Source organism: Phoenix dactylifera, chromosome 7, assembly GCF_051530095.1.
Source record: "Phoenix dactylifera cultivar Ajwa chromosome 7, Ajwa_hap1_PhDact_Kaust_v1.1, whole genome shotgun sequence".
NCBI lineage: Eukaryota > Viridiplantae > Streptophyta > Magnoliopsida > Arecales > Arecaceae > Phoenix > Phoenix dactylifera.
The window spans coordinates 33,846,871-33,864,449 of NC_143196.1; the positions used below are offsets into that span (position 1 = coordinate 33,846,871).

Consider the following 17,579-nt stretch of genomic DNA (forward strand, 5'->3'; position numbering starts at 1 on the left):
ATTTAGATAATATGTGCTAATCTAAAATGCTTTTTTTCTTGTTTGCAAGTCATGCATACCCTTTGACGGAGCAAACCTACTTACGAATAAAATGCAGCAATAGCATAATCACTTACTTGTGAAAAGTCAACTAATTTTCATGTTATGCACCCGCACAGCAATAGGTCAATCAACAAAGTGTGTTGTTCTTCAACGAGAAAAAGGAGAATCTTCATAACTAAAAGACATCTCAAGCCTCAACAAGAAGCTCAACATTTATGCCATCATCAATATATTTATATCCCTTTATTAAATGTCTCTAGAAAGGAACTTATCCAAGACCTCATATCTTAGACATGAACGCTGTAGACAAGATATTGTGACTGATATTCATCAAGCTAACAAGCTTAAAAAAATCATCTTATAGGTTCCGCTATTAGTGTTCAGCAGAATGAAAGCAGTGCCTTGCTAATGAACATTAAGTTCTGTATACAATCTTGCACATTAGCATATCTTAGGGACATATATTGTGCGCAAGTAGTACATAAAATATAGCTGATTATACAACCATGGGCATAATCAGAACGTTTATTAGCAAATATGCCTCTCTATTCTGCTTGCCATTACTTCACACAAATATTATCGTGCTGATTTTATGATTAAAATCCATGTTGTAAAGATATTATAAAGTTTCATCTATTTATACTTTTTCCTATTGCTATTATCATGTAGTATTATAGACCATAGGTATAGGGTATAGATGATGTTGTGGCAATCATATGCGCACTCTAGAATTCAGCATGTCACTTTATGTCTTGGCATTGTCTTATATAAACAATAGACACGCATCCACAGTCATTCAGTTGCCCATAGTAATTATGATGGCATCCATAGAAGGTTAAAAGCTCGTGCTCCATTCAAACCACAGAAAGCATAATGCATTGAGACAAGAAAATAACAGTGCAGAACTGCAGATTATAGGCAAGAATCAAGTAAACAGAATATGCACCAATGAATGAATTAAAAAAATAACAATAATAATAATAAATGCATGAAAAGCAATCACATGACTGAAGAAGCAGACAGCAAGAATATTTACCCTCAGTAATTTTTTAGTTAAACTAGAAGAAAATTGTACAAAAGTAGATTTTACAATGCTTGAACTAGAGTAGCATGTCAAATTTTAAGACATTCTACAGGTGCAAAAGAAGGAAAACAATCCCAATTCCTACAAAATCAGCACTATTAAAGTACTGGAAACTTAAATGCAACATCTAAAAAGAAAGTAAAGATATACGTACTTGAGCTTTGCCATTGTGTCCTCCACCAAAGCATGATAGAATAGAAGGCCAACAAAAGAGCTGTGCCGGCCATTATCACAGCCAATCCAATTATATTCCGACTCAAAAGTGCAATAAGTATACTTCCCCATACTATCACCACTGCGATGGGAGAGAGAACAATCGCCCATGCAAACAGAGATAGAGAACTGCATATTGCACTTAATTGTGGACCTTGGATAATTTCCGGCCATTTTCTTGCATATATCCAACTGAGGATTAAAGAACTTTATTTAAAAAAAACAAATAAATAGATAAAATCCAAATCTGACAAGCAATAGCTGCAGACTGTCTACTATGTAATCACCATATAGATAAATACATGTCACGAGCTGAAAACTGATAAGAACCACCCTAAAGTCTGAGTTAATTTTGCCTAAAAGGCAAAGCCAAACATTAATTTAAATGCCACAGATTTCACAGACACGCAGATAAATAACATTTAGCATAATTATTAGTTTTCAAATCAAATCGATAATTTAAAAATGATATAACTATCAAGGAATGACATATGGAAACATAGGGATGATAACAGTAACAATGCACATTTGACTTAGCCTAGAGCATCCGGCATTCACTTTATGAATCAATATATAATTTGACGACTTTTCAGAATTGTATAACCACCTATATATTTGGCGTTCACTTTATGAATCAATGTATGATTCAAAGACTTTTCAGTACATTGTACAACCACCAATAAACCTGGCATTTAGCCAGTGCAAATTGGCCAAATTCCTAATCAAGGTACTTACAAGCAAGAGCAGCGCCTGCAAATAACTTGGATAACCAATCAGCAAGTAGAGAATCTACCAAATTGGTTTTACACTAACTTGGCTAATACAGCTTGGAAGCAACCCTCTAAGACCCTTTGGACATGGAGTCTAGGAACAGGGGATGGATCATATCCATTAATACAGCCATTTCCAGAAACCGATAAATGCAAGGATCTCGTTTTAACTTGAATAAAAAAACTATGTTTAAGAAACACCAAAAAGATTTTTGATAGTAATATTATATACAAAAAATAATCAGCAAACCTTGACTATCTGATAATATATTCCATATACCAATAAATTACAGGCTTTATTCATCATATTCCAGATAAAGAATATTGAAAAAATAGATATAATTCAAAAATTTACAAAAGTAACTAATCTAGATACAAAAATGAGGACCTTAAATAGAAGAAATTAGATTCTAAATTGACAGTATTTACATCCCAACATCAACCCAGAAATTATTGGAAAAAGTCATCATCATCATCATCATATTATGATTAAAACATTGAAAAGCTACTCTAAAAAAATATAAGCCTAAAAGACAAGAGTATTTATTCTTGTATATGGCCTAAGAATTATGAAGTCTATTCACCCGTCTTACTTGAACTGGACAAGGAGTCTCTTTCATGCACTAAGAATCATTGGAATATGGGTCTGCCCCTTATCAAAAAATAAATTTTTCGAGATGGAATTTTGGGGGGGAAACGAAATTCCGTAAATACAACCCTGAATTTTCTTTAATAAAATACTCACTTCTGCCATTTTAAAAATAATGTTCCTTTTTTATAAATAATGTTCCTTCTTTACAGAGCCATGGGCACAGAACATGTGCATGATCACGATAAGAGTGGCAATATAAGATTTCCCAACAGGTAACTCCAAAAAAATTTCATTCTCAAATTTTTCTCGCCACTTCCCATTACTATTTTTTCATGCCTAAAGTGAACAACAAATTCTCACTCTCTCTTTCTAAAATTTCTCTCATGGCCCTTTTTTTATATAAAAAAAGGAAAAAATCTCCAAAGAGCAATAGTGTGGTCATAGATGAAACAGCTGGATTCTAGTTCAAAATGCATATAAAGGTGATGCTCTCATGCTCGGAAAGATCAGAAGTGTTGTAATTTCAACTTGTAAACATTTTGCAAAGGCAGATATCATCTTGTTTCTAGTTCGGTCGTCTATTCTTTAGCAAGGTGATAAATTCCTTTTACAATATCCATTGGCAAGCCAACTAGGTATTCACACTAGTTACTTGTTAGTATTCTAGCCATAAACCAAGTAAGGGCTTGCCAGAAAAGAAGCAAGAACCTTCTCAACTTCCATAACATACTTAGGTTTGTTATTCTAAAGATATCGAAGTTTCTATTGATAAAGGGGATGTGAACTTCTTGTTTAGTCAGGAAACTTCATACCTCATTCTTTGAATTTATATCATAGCCGGTTATCATATTCTTTATTTTACATATACTAAGCCAATGTCTGAACTTATTCCTAAAAAACCTGGAAGGAAACAACAAATGGGAACGGGAAGCATTCACAACAATTACATGCAGAAACTCATATCTCTTGTCAAAAGGTAAAATATGAAGGGGACCTAGAAGAAATACGCATTTTAGAGTAGATAGCAGCCAAACAAGATTGTGTGAGATTTTAAACCAAACTAGCTGCTAACAAAAATACACAGGATTAAAAGTTGGAATACTTCAGTACCTTATATTTAATGTCCCTCAATTCAAGATGTGAGATCGCTGCCATGACAGCTATAGATAAGCAAAATGATCGCACTGGGTGGATGTGAAGAATGTACTTACCCTAAAGAAAGCCTAAAGAAGTCTACACGGGTGAAGAAAGAAATATGTTCTGTAAATTAGGTGGAAACGAAACAACACGTGGTTTTCATCAATCTCCTTGACCATCAGTTCATACATTCAAATCAGAGGGTGCTATCTCAAGAGTTCCACAAAGATGTGTTGGATACGATTCTCATGTTGGATGATGCAAAAGGAATTGAAAAAAGAAGTGCATTAATATATAGACATTTGTACACAAAAAATGGCAAAATAAGATTGTCAAACCTGCCAGAATACACAGTGAGATGGTTGTTTGTTGTTTTTATGGTAAGTTTGATAATCTTTTCCTGCATTTCTTAATTATGTATTCTTGACACTAGATTCGCGTATGCAACAAATGAGTGAAGCTTGCCAACAGGGAATTCAGCTAATAAAAAAATGGATAATAACATATATCAAATGTCATCCTCTAATAGATGGAAGACTTCTGCATAATTACAATTAACATAAACACCCAATCATTGTTGTTAATATCTTACAGTTCACCATCCAGACCTTACCATCTAAATCAAAATAGTCCTAAACAATCCAGATCGCATCTTCGATCAGGATCAGTTTAGGATCACAAGAGTTAGATCCATATAATGGATTATACATTCCTTTGGATTGAATGATCTAATGATTATGTTATTTACAAATTAAATCTTGTGTATGTCCATTTTTCACAATTTCTGACCATGTGGTTATTAAATTACTTGTTACTAATGATTATGTATGCTTTCATTACCCATTCATCTGTTTTATAGCTGACTCGTATTTTTCAATTTCACATTTCTTTTATATTTCGGAATTTCTGAAAGAAGTTAGGAAAAAAAATCCATGGACGTACGATCCAATTCATGATCTAATGTGATCTGGCCCCCTCTATAATTTACGACTCGGTCTCAACATTCATACCATCGACCCTATCATAAATCGTTATTAAATTGATCACCTGCTAGATGTAATTGTTATAATAATGCAAAAAACAATGGCTAGAGGCCTTTCAAAATGATTTGCAATAGATATGCAGCATCTAGGGAAAATCATCCGGCAACATTGAAGACATAGAGAATCATTACTTAGGGGCATACATTGATGTGTGCAAGGAACAATTCTGAGAGCAAGCAGAATGACAACTCGAAAAGACCATGAGGAGATATATGATGAAGACACTGGAGTTGGATGCGGACATGGGCCTTAATTGGACTAATGAATAGGAAGTCATGGAGCTGACTTCTAAAATTTGGAATATGGTTATAAATTCAGCCAGTGTCACGGTCATCAGACAGCATGAAAATATTTATAGAAGTAAATCTTAAAAAAAAAAAAAATGTTTGCCCGCTGGGTTATATATTAAGGTAACCAAGAATGATGGTACTTACAATTATAAGTCTAGCTATTCATTTAATGCTTGACTATAGTTGCAAAATGATATATAAACCCTACCCATGATAATAACGGTGCAGAACAAAAATAGCACGAGAAGGTACAACTGACGTATACAAATAATACCTATATATTCTCCAAGGCCGCCAATTCACAGCCCAGAGGATGCGAACACTGAGAGGGCTTAGGACGGAGAAAAGAGCCCCGCAGACACCGCATGCCAGAACAACCTGATGATGCTCGTCCCCTTCCATACCCCCTTCCCCCCGCCCGTTATCAGATCAAACCATGGAAATAACAATAAAAATCTGCAAGAAAGCAAGACAAACAGAAAAAAGATTCATTTTTACAGAAATATCGAGCAAATTAAACCACCTAAAACCTCATAATACCCATATCAGCAACCCTAACTCTACCATGCACCGATTTGCTCCAGATGCACAGAAATCCAAAGCTAGAAAAGACTAAAAACTGTTATTTATTCCATTCAGAGCTCCCAAGAACCAGCATTTCCTCGAGAAAACTATGCCGAGGAATGGAAGAGACGAGTCCAAGATATTTCAAGAAATCGCCCTCCCGAAGCCCTACGAGAAGAGAGGCATAGAAAAAAGAAGCTCGGATAGCAAAAGGGGCGGCAGAAATCTTGATCGATCCCAGAAACCCTAGAATGGGGCTCGGAGTCAGAGACGGAAGGAGAAAGGGGAGGTGAGAAGACCGTACCTTGTTGCTCTTGGGGCGCGATTCCTCTCCTCGCAAACCCTAGAAATCAAGAAAGACAAGGAGAGGAGTTTCTCGCGGCGAGAAAACCCTCGGAATTGAGAAAGAGAAAGATGGAGGCGGGGCGAGGCGGGGTCGGGGTCAGTGGGAAGGCAAGGTGACGTTTGTCAACTTACTATGCTTGGGGCAGTGATGGGAAAAAGAAACCAAAGAAGGTTGTCTGAATTTGGTAACTGCTTATTAGTTTAAGCCCCCCGAAAATTCCATGTTATGTTGCTCCTCCCCTAGCTTTTAGCTTAATCTTCCTCTACCTACCCACCTACATGCATACATGCATACATGCACGCATGTACATGTGGCTGGATATGTAAAGAACTGGATTTGGTTGAAAATATATAAACATAACTAAATAGTTATTTGGTAAAAACTTCCATGAAAATAGTTAATATATATAACTATATTAATGAAATATAGCACGATCAAATCATGTTGATGAGTACGTGACAACTTCTACGTCCATATTTATGGGAGAGCTTGCAAGTTCAATATTGAGAGATGTAATATTTATAATTAAGATGTGATGACACTTGAATTAAGCATAAATAGAAAATATGGGACCGATCATTTTGTGCCAGTCCAATCCAGACAACCTTGTATACCTCGTTCATATTTTAGTATGAATCATGAAGTAAACTTTCGGTCAAATTATTTTTTATTGGATATTGAATAATTAGTAATTAAGTTCAAGAATGTGTTTTGTTGCATGTGTCTTGAAATTTGTATTAGTTTTTACTTGTGTTTTAAGATATTTTCAAAAATCAATATATAAAAGAAATAAAGGATCATGTAATATGGCAAGTCATTTAGTGGATAACTTAAGTCACGAAGAAGGATGAATAAAAAATCAGGATGCTTGTCTCTTTGATTTTAATGTTGCATTCCACTTGATGTCCTTTTCCTTTCTACTACTGGATGTCATTTAGGTCATCTAATAATGGAAACTCAAGTTCTTATATACCTAATAAACCATGGCATGGTTTTTTTTTTTTTTGATAAAAACAGCATATTATATACCTCTTATGTGAGTACAGCCAGCCAAGTCAATAGATAGAACATGATCGATACAAGACAGAAGGGAGGGCATCTGCCTTAGTCCAGAAAAGATCTCCGAAATGCCGAGCGACAAAGGAGGCAATCCAATATGCAGCTCGGTTTGTCTCCCGATACACGTGATCTTTTCTGGATGAGAGGGGGTGTTGATAATGTGGGTGCAAGAAAAAAGAGCTCAAAGGTGGAAGAGGAGGACGATGCCAAGGACTCAACTTTCTGGGCTCGAATGATGCATGTCACAATATTCTCGCGATCAGATCAATAAAGACGACGGGTTGGACCATGAGAAGTCTCAACAAAGATGATGTTGTAAAGCTTGGGTCTCTATGAAGACAGTGGAGTGGACCATGTAGTAGAAGTTGGCCTGGAAGGGATTTCCTTTCAGGGCTAGGAGTGAGATCTCACGAGAGCATGGCAGTGATCGAGAGGGAGGAGTTTTGAATTCTAGATGTTCAAAAGAACGTTATCCTCGTTAATGCAAATACGTGGAGAAGAGCTTGAGATGCCATTCTTTCTGAATTCATAACAAGTTTAAACTCCCGTTTCTCTCTGTCGTCGCATCGCTTTCATCTCAAAGCCCATGCAATAGCTTAACAAGGATAGCGAAAACTTGAGTTTCTGTTGCTTAGAGAAGATATTGTGATTGAATGCCAACTTAAGCGTATCTAGCCAGAGAATAGAGCCGAATTACTCTCCCAGAAAAATAAAGGCCAGAAAGTAAACAACCAAAAAATATAAAAATTATAATCTTCCCATAAAGAGAGAGGAGAGAGAGAGAGAGAGAGAGAGAGAGAGAAGATAAAGGAAAGAGAAAGAACACTGAAAGTCATCATTTTTTAAGGGCAAAGGTTAAATGCTACCCATATCATGATTTGATAATGCTACTCTTATGCGCATGCCAACTAGATTGAAATAGCTTCTATTGTTGACATATGTCCCTCAAAATTTAGAAATTGGAGGAGATATGATTCAAAGCATTGCCCTATAATAATTTAATATAACCTTATGAGATTCAAGCCAACCTATATATTAATATGTTTATCATAAATGTTGTTCATAGACGATATTTTTTATGGTACATAATTGATCAAGAATGTATATTAAATAGAGAAAAAAAGTTGTTAGATAGTTTTTAACACATAGAAATAAAAATAAAATAATTTTTAAGTCATTTAATATATTATATGATAATACCTAAATTTAAAATCCCATGCACATTTGATGGAATTAATGTAATGCCATTTTTCGTAAAGTCAGCAATCTAGACACACAAAATGTTTGTTTGAGATTAATAATAATAATAAACTAAAAATAGATTATAAATTTAATTAATTTATATTAAATATATACCATATAAAAGTAATAATTGGTGAGAGGTTTTCAGATAGAGTATTCCTTTTTTTTTTTGGGAGGGGGGTGAACTTATCAAAATTCAGTAAAGGTGTGGTTTTACCAACTAGACTAGTTCACACCCTCGAGTATTCTCGATTTGCTTAATTTTGAAATTGGTGAGAAATTGGTTGAGTTGATATTGCAATTGATAGTGCTGATATGAAAAAAAGTAAGGGGGTGGTATTTTGGTTAGTAATTTGATAGTTAGGGGCTAATTAACACTCTCCTCTCTCATTTTAAGTGTAGCATAGATTAATAGTTTATCATATAACATCATCTAAATAATTCCGTATCAAACTTTTCAGAAAGATGTATTAATTAATGGGCCACCAATCTAGCAATCATGGCGTCCAACTATCTGATGACAAAGCCTATTTTCACGAAACATAAAAAGGAATTTTAACTCCAAATTTTGATTCATTACCATACAATATGTTCTCTTTCTTACTTTAGCCTATCCTGGTTAATTGTTCAGGACTTACCTGGGACAACGCAAGGAGTGTCACTAACCCAATAAGCAACTTTATCCCATTTGCTACATTCTTGTAGATGAAAATTGCAAGAATATACATCCCAAGCCAGCTTGAATAGTTTCATATCTCAGCAAGTTTTCCTCCTCATACTTCTATCTCATCTCCAATTTCCCATGTATCCTCTCCTCCCATGTTGATGATATTGTTCATGACCTTCTCACCATTTATTTTTTTTTTTTCAGACAAAACATAATGATTTTTTTTATTTAATTTCAGAAGAGGAGAAATCTAAGGTCCAGAAATATGCTAAAATCGAAAATTATTCAAAGTGGATGCCAAAACTAGGGTCACACGTCACAAAGCTAGTAGTGGTACGAATCTGCAAAGCCCACAAGCCTGGCTTTATGTGGCCTCCTAATCATTGTACTGTTCTAACGTGTCCATTGTTCCTGATGTAACAAAGCAACAAACACCTTACAGTCAAGCCAAGTCTTTTTTTTGTTTTTTTCATTAAGTTGTGTAGAGTTTCACAACCACCCATACTTCTTTCACGGGCATCATTTCTGCCTCAAGCTCAAAAATTCACTCATTCACCCTCAAAGTTTATTGTATCAATCCAGTATAAATACATCTATAAAAATTAAAAAATAAAATGTGCAAAAAATTAGAAGAAACATAGCAATCCACGGCACTATTCCTTTCCCTATAAACATATATCGCCTCTTATGAACATAGAGCGACTTCCATTCTCCAGTAATCATTCATCTTAGGATGAAATTTGGTGTCCGTAGTAGATGAACTTGATAATCACCTCAAAAATAACACGAGAAGTCTATAGCTGTTTCTTAGCATATATCAAATCTTTCTATAGGGCGCATAACTCTGTCGGCCGTAACCCTAGTTTTGAATGGTCGAATGGAGAAGATTGGCTTCAATTTGTCGCCAAGGACACAAAGGGTGCATGCATGGTTGACAAATTTACACAGAAGATTGGGAATTTGGTGGTGGTGGAAGTTGACATGGAGAAAGAGAGAAAGGATGTGGTCCCTTTGATGGGTTAAGCCCAAAGGTTTCATGTGGGATGGGACCATCATGTAAGGTCCTTCTGAGGATTCACGTGTATCCCCTCACATGACAAACAAGGGCGCATTGTACTGCATCTTATATAATTTAAAATTTAAGTTTCTCAATCAATCGCCTGAAGCTTGCGTGTTGGATCCATTCTCAGGGCAAATAAAAAAATGTTAAAAAATAAATTCAGGATAAAAATTGTTAATAATGGTGCAGTTGCTGCAAAGAAGATGCTTTGCTTAAGTTCCACTAAGAATAATTGGAGTACGAAAGTGTCAGCTTAAAATGCATCAGGCCATTCACTAATAGGAATGTTAAGCTTAATTTTTTAGATTTTTTTTCAAATATATTGGAAGTTATAATTTATGCGTAACCATAGTCGACGAATCGTCCCAAATCATCCGGTTTGGAATGTCTCGAGCTGTACCGGCGACGGATCGGGACGGTTCCGATAATGAAAATGAGATTGGCGATGAAAGAAGAGAAGGAGAAGGAGAAAAAAGAAAAGAAAGAGCGGAGAAGGGATGAAATCTCTTATGCGAGGCATACTATGGGTGCGGCCTGCATCCATCTTGAAGAGGACTCAACTATGGTGATCGAGTGGGTTCGAGGTTGGCATGCTGTGACGGACGAGCAGTATTTGCTCCACGACATTCGGAAGCTTGCGGGGGGATGTGGCTTCTTACAGGCTACCCATATTTATCGGGAGGCAAACAATGCAACTAATTGGATGGCCTCCTTTGTGGCACATCATTCTAGTAGGTTCCTTTGGGTGAACCAAGTGGAAATTCCTTACACTCTTTGTTAGCTTCTTTTTTCTGACTTTGTTGGTTGTACTCATGCGCGTGTCATGTGAGGCATCAGTGTACCAAAAAAAAAATGAGATAGAGAAAGAGGAAGGAAGAGAGAGGAAGGTAGAGGCCAGCCGATGGAAGCAAAGAAGCCGCCGTGCGGAGGAGACGGAGGCTGGGGAGCTATGGAAGAGGGGCTCTTCTCTGGTCCTCTACTAACGAAACAGAGAACTGGAGGCGGAGCCTCTCCTCTGCCTCCTCTGTTGTGGCGGCTCTCCAACCCTTCGCTGGTTCTCCGTTGGCCTTTTTCGACCTCCCCATTCTCTCTCTCTCTATTCATCTTTCTTGTTCTCCCTTTCTTCCGTCTCTTCTACTGTGTCTGTATAAGCTCGGCACGGGCTCACACTACCCCATGCCGCTAGTAACTGGTCTAGAGCCCAGCACAGTAGATGTTGTGCATAATCTTATGCTTTCATGCCCTGGTAAGATTTGTAAGGAGATAATGTTATCATCAAAAAAAGAAAAAAAAACCAAATTAAGCCTAAGAGTGCTTCTTGACTGGCTGCTTTTGTCACACATTAATGCGCAGCCCGTGAGTGGAAGGTTCTTTTTCCCGGCAATGTTGGCCCGGAGGAACCGTCTCAAAGTTCTTGGAAAGAAGAAACGCACTGATATTTAACAAAATGCCCCTAATACTACCAAGATACACACACACACACATATATCCAAAGAGTAATAATACTAAACACAACTCCAATGCTGCCATAAGTCACGTTAGTATAACTAAATGCATTAATATATGATCAATCAAAGTCCAAATGCCCCAAGCAAACAGAGGCGCTTCCGGATTCCAATGGCAATTAGATGGTTATCACTCTAAGGTGGCATTCCTATCCAAAATTATCTTCATTGGATGTGGTCACAGGCTCCATTCTTATGGCTCGACGTAATTCGATGAAGCTTGCGAAGGCAGCAAAAGTCCAATGGCTTGATTTAATTTGGCCTGATGCTGACATAACATGAAACATGCCCTTCAAGGTCTAGGATCCAACCTCAACCATAGTCCCATGGTGTGTGATGTCAACCCATCAACAAAGGCCAAATAGAAACCACCACCCCTTTAATTAGGCTTCCAAGGCCGGAAGGAGATCCCCCTCCATGAAACCTAAAAGGTGGTGGGCCTAAAGTGAGGAGAGTTATTTAGACAATAAATGAGAAAGAGATGTGTGCAGCTCCAATTGCTAAGACAACAAGACTTAGGCATGTGACCACCCTCCACATATATATATACACACACACACACACATAGTGCTTACTAAGGCCTGATCTAGATCAAAATATTCTTTCCTTGTTATCACAAGGTCTCCATTGCCCACTACTTTCTTTGGCACATATAGCCTAAAGACAATGCCTCTAGGTCAGGGAGTTCTCCAAGCTCATGCATAAATATCACTGCTGAAGCTGAAACACACAGCAATGCGATGCCCGAGCAGGCATATCAAATTTCAATCCTTCATCAAGCATTATGGCTAATGACAACTAAGGTACTATAAGAAATCCTCACCATGATTGTATCATGTTTCTACGAAGTAGTATTAAGCAGACTTCCTATAGGAATAGAGCGTCTCGCTAAAACTAGCGTTTATCTAAAATAGATTATATAAAGAAATCCAAGGTTGAATAGAAAACAAGATGGAATCGAGAAGCTACGTTCCAATCGACAAGTTACATCCCATCTTAAAAAGAAATGCCACAGTATGTCTCGTCTTCAAAGGCTTGGCTTGTTTTATGTAATTAACCTCTGCAACAATTTCAATTATTGTAGCTAGCACAAACCAAACTCCTTGTTATGTTTCATATAATGTTGCTAGTTGCTCACCGACAAATCTCTCTCTCTCTCTCTCTCTCTCTCTCTCTCTCTACCATAGATAAAATCCATGCAACTTTGGTCATCAACAAGTTAAACCCAATTGATTTGTGTATTGAATTATAGGAAGAATTGCTCAGATACCTGTGAGTGGGGCTTTAATTAGATAAACTAAAAACTATCGTCGTCACCATCATCATTTTCCTCGAAGGCAACGAGCTAAGTAGCCTTTTGTCATGTACCTGTGGGATTCCATTCTAAGTCACTTGCAAAAATATCATAAGCTTGGTAAGTTGGCACCTTATATCAAAATTTAAAAACTATATAAGATAAAGAATGGAAAACAACAATGCCATTTCTAATTTTTCTTTAAAAAAAGTCTAATCAGACAAACAGTAGGACAATGGAAATCATAAGTGTGCCATACTCTAATAAACACATTGTTGAAAAAGAAATCCAATAAAATTAATTTATTTTTCCTGAGAAGATGTCTGCGCTGAACTTGAACCCTTTGTGGGCCCGATACAGTTTGAGGAGGTGGGGTACTCCATAATAAAACCGAACCGGACCGTCTTCCAAGGCGTGACCGGCTTTTTTCGTGCCTCAACGTAATTGAAAACGGGAAATGATTTAAATTCGATCAAGCGATTCCTCGTGCTATCCTACAAAAAGAATTTGGACCATATTGTGAAGTCCGAGATCTATCAGCATCATCTGAATCATGATAGATCTTTGAAACGCACTCTCAATCATCATGGTAAGTCCCCTCGGTACACTTAAAAAGTTTTCTTCTAAATGTTTTGCAACCACGGGACGTTACCTTTATCTTGCAAGTTTTGTTAGGTTCGAAGAACAAATGGAGCACAAGTTGGTGGCTAAGGATATTTCAGGTCATGTCTGTGTCAGTCCTCTCAGGCTTCCTATGGTGGCACTCGGATGCTTATCATCACATGCATGATGAGGAATTCTAATAATGAGGCTCAAGTCATTGTCTCCCAGCATTTTTTTTTTCTCTATAGTAAACTCTCGTAAAGATACTATGAATCAAGATTTGCCTTCTTGGTATCACACTCCATATCGGTACTATACTAGCACAGTATTAGTAAGGTATGATATGAAATTTTTTTAGCATAATCTTCTACTTATTAGTGTTTTTGACTGAATGGGAAGAAAGATGCCACCCAAAACTTTATTGTGCGTTATGCGAGCCACAGCTTTGAAGAAACTCTAGACTGCAAGGCCCTAGCCATCCTAACATGAAGCCCCATTGCTTCCTTGATGTGAGGCTCTGTAATTCTCTTATAACCTTCACCAAAAATAATCTAAATTTCATTAGCATCAGCATTAATAAAAACATGGTCTTGTCCAAGCAGAGGATGATGCAATGACTTGGCCCAATCCATGTTTGGGTAATGTAGAAATTTCTTTTGGAGGTTAGGAATGAGATAAATAAGCTGTATCTGCTAATGTTTGTAATTGGGCGATATTCTTATGACAAGGCCACTAAAACCCCTCAGAGTATGACCCTTATGGTGATGGCTACAATCAAGTAATTTTCAGGCCGGGCTTTTGCTGATTCCTTTTATGAAAAAAATAAAAAATAAAAAATCTAAAAAAAACAAAAATGATGTCACCGATGACAGATTAGACCCATCGAGTTGTACCCGTTGTGCGAAGATAAAGGCTTGCATTATTGTTTCGCATACGATTCCATGTCAGGTTTTCCAATAGCCTAAAACGTCATTTATTCCGTCCCCACATGGCATGCAAATCCAAAGTTCTTTGATTCTTAGATTTGAATCTAATTCCATGCAGCACGAGGGCGCGCTATAAGTACCACGGCCATGGCAGTTGCATTGTGCCAACCCAAAATTAAATTACTGGTCTTCCTTCTTTAATCTCTGTGCTCTTTGAGAGAAGAGGGTGGTCGGAAGAATGGCATCCACGAAGGCTGAGAGACCTCTTGAAGGCTCCCAGGTTCCCGTGGAAAAAGTCAAGAAGGAGCCTGCCCCCGCCAAAGCCAGTACTGGTGCACCCAAAGCTCAGGCTAGGAAGCTGGCCCCAAAAAAGGCCGAGCAAAAGCCTCGGGAGTCCAAAAAGAAGGTAGCCGGGGCATGATTACACAATAATTAAAACCCGTTTGGTTCGCGGAAATTTTTTTTTATTGAAATATTTTTTAAAAAAACTGATTCCTGCAAACATGATATCTTAAAAAATAATTTTGATATGTTTAGTTAGCTATAAAAAAATAGCTACTTATGCTTGGTTGAGCATCTAGTTATATAAAATATTTATTATATCTTTAATAAAGAAAAAAATTTTATTTATAAATTTTGATAGCTTAAGAATATATTTTTTTTAAAAAAATTCAATTTTTAACCAATAAGAAAGTAGCTTTTCCATAATCCTTATAGATTTTCTTTCTCATGAAATAAGATTCCCATCTATGCTACTTTTCATATCTCTTCTTTAAAAAGGCTCCAACTAAATAAGAGGTTTTTTTTTTATTTTTCTGTTGACCATACTTCTCTCTCTCTCTTCGAACCAAACAAGCCTTTAAATAACAACCTTCCATCCTAACAACCACAGCCTTGCCTTTGCATTTTCGGCTCTTTTCTTAACTCCAAGGTAATAAGACATAACTAGTTTTCATATTTCCATGACATCATTCTTTATATCAACAAGATGACGTTTCTATTATTTCTATAGTCTTGCCTTGCCTAAGTTGTTATTTACCCAGCGTATCCTGAATTCTTACTATGCCCATGATCATTAATTTAAAATTTTTCAAGGAGCTGAAAATTTTGTAGAGAAACAAACCGACCAATTGCCATTACAATAATTTATTTATTTTTGTGCTCTGGGACAGGCTAAAGGTGGCAAATCAGCAGCCAAAAAATAGTAGAGATGACAGAAAGCAGCAGGACCGCTCAGCATCCAATCAGATCAAAGACTAGCATTTTTCTGTTGTTTAAGTTTTCCCTATTTTCCTATACTTCAAATGTATGCCAAATGTTAGGCTGGGCTTTCTGAAATAAAGTCGTGGTGTTGCTAGAATGAATGATGAACTAACTTTACTACTGTTACAGTAACAATTCCAATGAAATTCTGCACGATGGGTGCCATATTCTGCCATGCAACATCCATAGAAATAACAAATAACCAGGAACAAGTAGGCATCAGCTCCCTAACTACATATTTGAAACCCACCCACCCCAAGCACTGGCTTATAAAATTACCAGCGCCTGCAAGTTTTCGATATCGGCATCCGTGCGTCCTCCTTGAACTTGAGTCTCTCGTTCGGCGTTACAAGTATATAAAGCTATGAAAGTACTGAAGCACACTGCAGTTGCATCCTGCGGTCCGCTCTCGACCTGCATCCTAGAAGTCCACAAGTTCGTGGTACCTCTCATATCAACAAGGCGTTCAAAAACTTCATGGAAGCCCCTCAAGGAAAATCAAACACACTACCTTCAACTTGGGAGGCTGGTGCCTTCCCTTATTAAATCAGGAGTTGTTTGCTGTACTCCACTTACAGAAAGGTATCAAAGATGCACATCCAAGTGGAGGATTAAGAACCTCACATACTGACATACATCAAGTCTTGTATGTCTGAAGCTGGCAATCAACACCTAACCTTCCCTCCATGCGCACTGTGATTTGATTTAAAACTATTAAGCATCCGAATCCATCTTAAAGTAAAAACTACTTTTAGGAGCACCACCACATATCAAATGTAATAACAGATGGATGGATAAATGAAAAAACACAAAAAGATTAACCTTTAATGCCAGTTTCATGGAAAGGATGAATTCGGCATATGCATTTTCATGAGTCCTCTGTATGGTTTCTTGGACTATTTTATCCCTCCACCCTATTTGGTCGAGCAACACAAACATTTAGATATCATTAAGTAGGCATGTGGCAAAAAACAAATGTTGACAAATCCACATATCCCAAGAATAACAATGGGATATACCTTCCAACCTTGTTGCCACATGATGGACTCTACTATTTTGTTATCATTTATCCTCTTGATCCCATATCGAGCAAAACATGGGCGAGTCCATGGAACAGTGCGTGAGAAAATACTAGTCTGATTGGCAAAGCCCACCAACCCCTAGAAAAATTCCCCGATCTTTTCGCACTTATCTAAGATCCCAACCGTTGGTTTGGAATAGATAAACGGCTTAAATGGATTTGTATGACCGAAGCAGGTGCTCAATGCCACCAGCTAGGTGTCGTGCAAGTTGTGGCTCTAGGCTCAACAATTCTCTATCGAGCTTGATGATGTCACCATGTCAGCACAGAGTCTAGGCAGTCAAAAACTATTCATGGGCAAAATCATGTGATCGGGGCTGTCAGTTTGCTCGCCCATTTCTTTCTAGGTGGTCTGGGGCAACCTATAATCGACTACTACAGGTGTAAACTGATTTCATAATAGTCAATTATGGTGCGATTGATTGACACTTCAACAAATGCTCTTCATCCCAAAGATCATCATAGATGTATGTGAAGACAATACAGAACATGATAGATATCTTATTAATGAAGCCTAATCAATGAAATATAACTAGTGCAATAAACTAAAAATAACTACAATAGAACAAAAAAAAAATACTGCCAGTAAATTCAGGTCCAAGGATGTGATAGATGGCAACGATGGTAATGATGATGGGTATAGACATAATGATTGATGGATGAAGAAACGAGGGCTGAGTAAAAGATGGTGATAAAACTAGTCGGATAATTACCTCTGCGACTTTGGTCCCTCCAATCCAATGAGAATTTTCAGGCCGCGCTCCACCAAGACATTGAGACGAATGATGACGGGGTCGA

General features: G+C 37.2%; 2 protein-coding genes and 1 long non-coding RNA gene across 9 annotated transcripts in view; 1 reads left to right on the forward strand and 2 right to left on the reverse strand.

Annotated features, from left to right (window-relative positions):
- LOC103714019 (calpain-type cysteine protease ADL1-like) overlaps window positions 1-6,254 on the reverse strand; it is a 32,902-nt gene extending 26,648 nt beyond the window's left edge. For both annotated transcript variants that reach the window (XM_039127076.2, XM_088701833.1), the window contains exons 1-3: window positions 6,040-6,254; window positions 5,446-5,627; window positions 1,281-1,531 (exon numbers count right to left, since the gene is read on the reverse strand). In XM_039127076.2, the coding sequence (XP_038983004.1) occupies window positions 1,281-1,531; window positions 5,446-5,573 (379 nt within the window). In that variant the 5' untranslated portion in view covers window positions 5,574-5,627; window positions 6,040-6,254. The remainder of the gene's footprint in view (window positions 1-1,280; window positions 1,532-5,445; window positions 5,628-6,039) is intronic.
- Window positions 6,255-12,635: 6,381 nt separating this feature from the next.
- Window positions 12,636-17,579, reverse strand: part of LOC103701955 (putative isoprenylcysteine alpha-carbonyl methylesterase ICMEL2) — a 39,250-nt gene continuing 34,306 nt past the window's right edge. For 2 of the 6 annotated variants that reach the window (XM_039127074.3, XM_088701837.2), the window contains one exon: window positions 15,789-16,393. The gene's annotated coding sequence lies outside the window, so the exon portion shown is untranslated. Of the gene's footprint in view, window positions 12,983-15,788; window positions 16,394-16,522; window positions 16,615-17,579 lie in introns of those variants that run through there. The other 4 variants (XM_088701839.1, XM_088701836.1, XR_005512096.3 and 1 more) reach the window with 3 other exon arrangements.
- On the forward strand, window positions 14,604-15,797 carry LOC103714018 (uncharacterized). Its single transcript, XR_605140.5, has 2 exons — window positions 14,604-14,843; window positions 15,610-15,797. It is a non-coding gene; the product is annotated as an uncharacterized LOC103714018 (long non-coding RNA).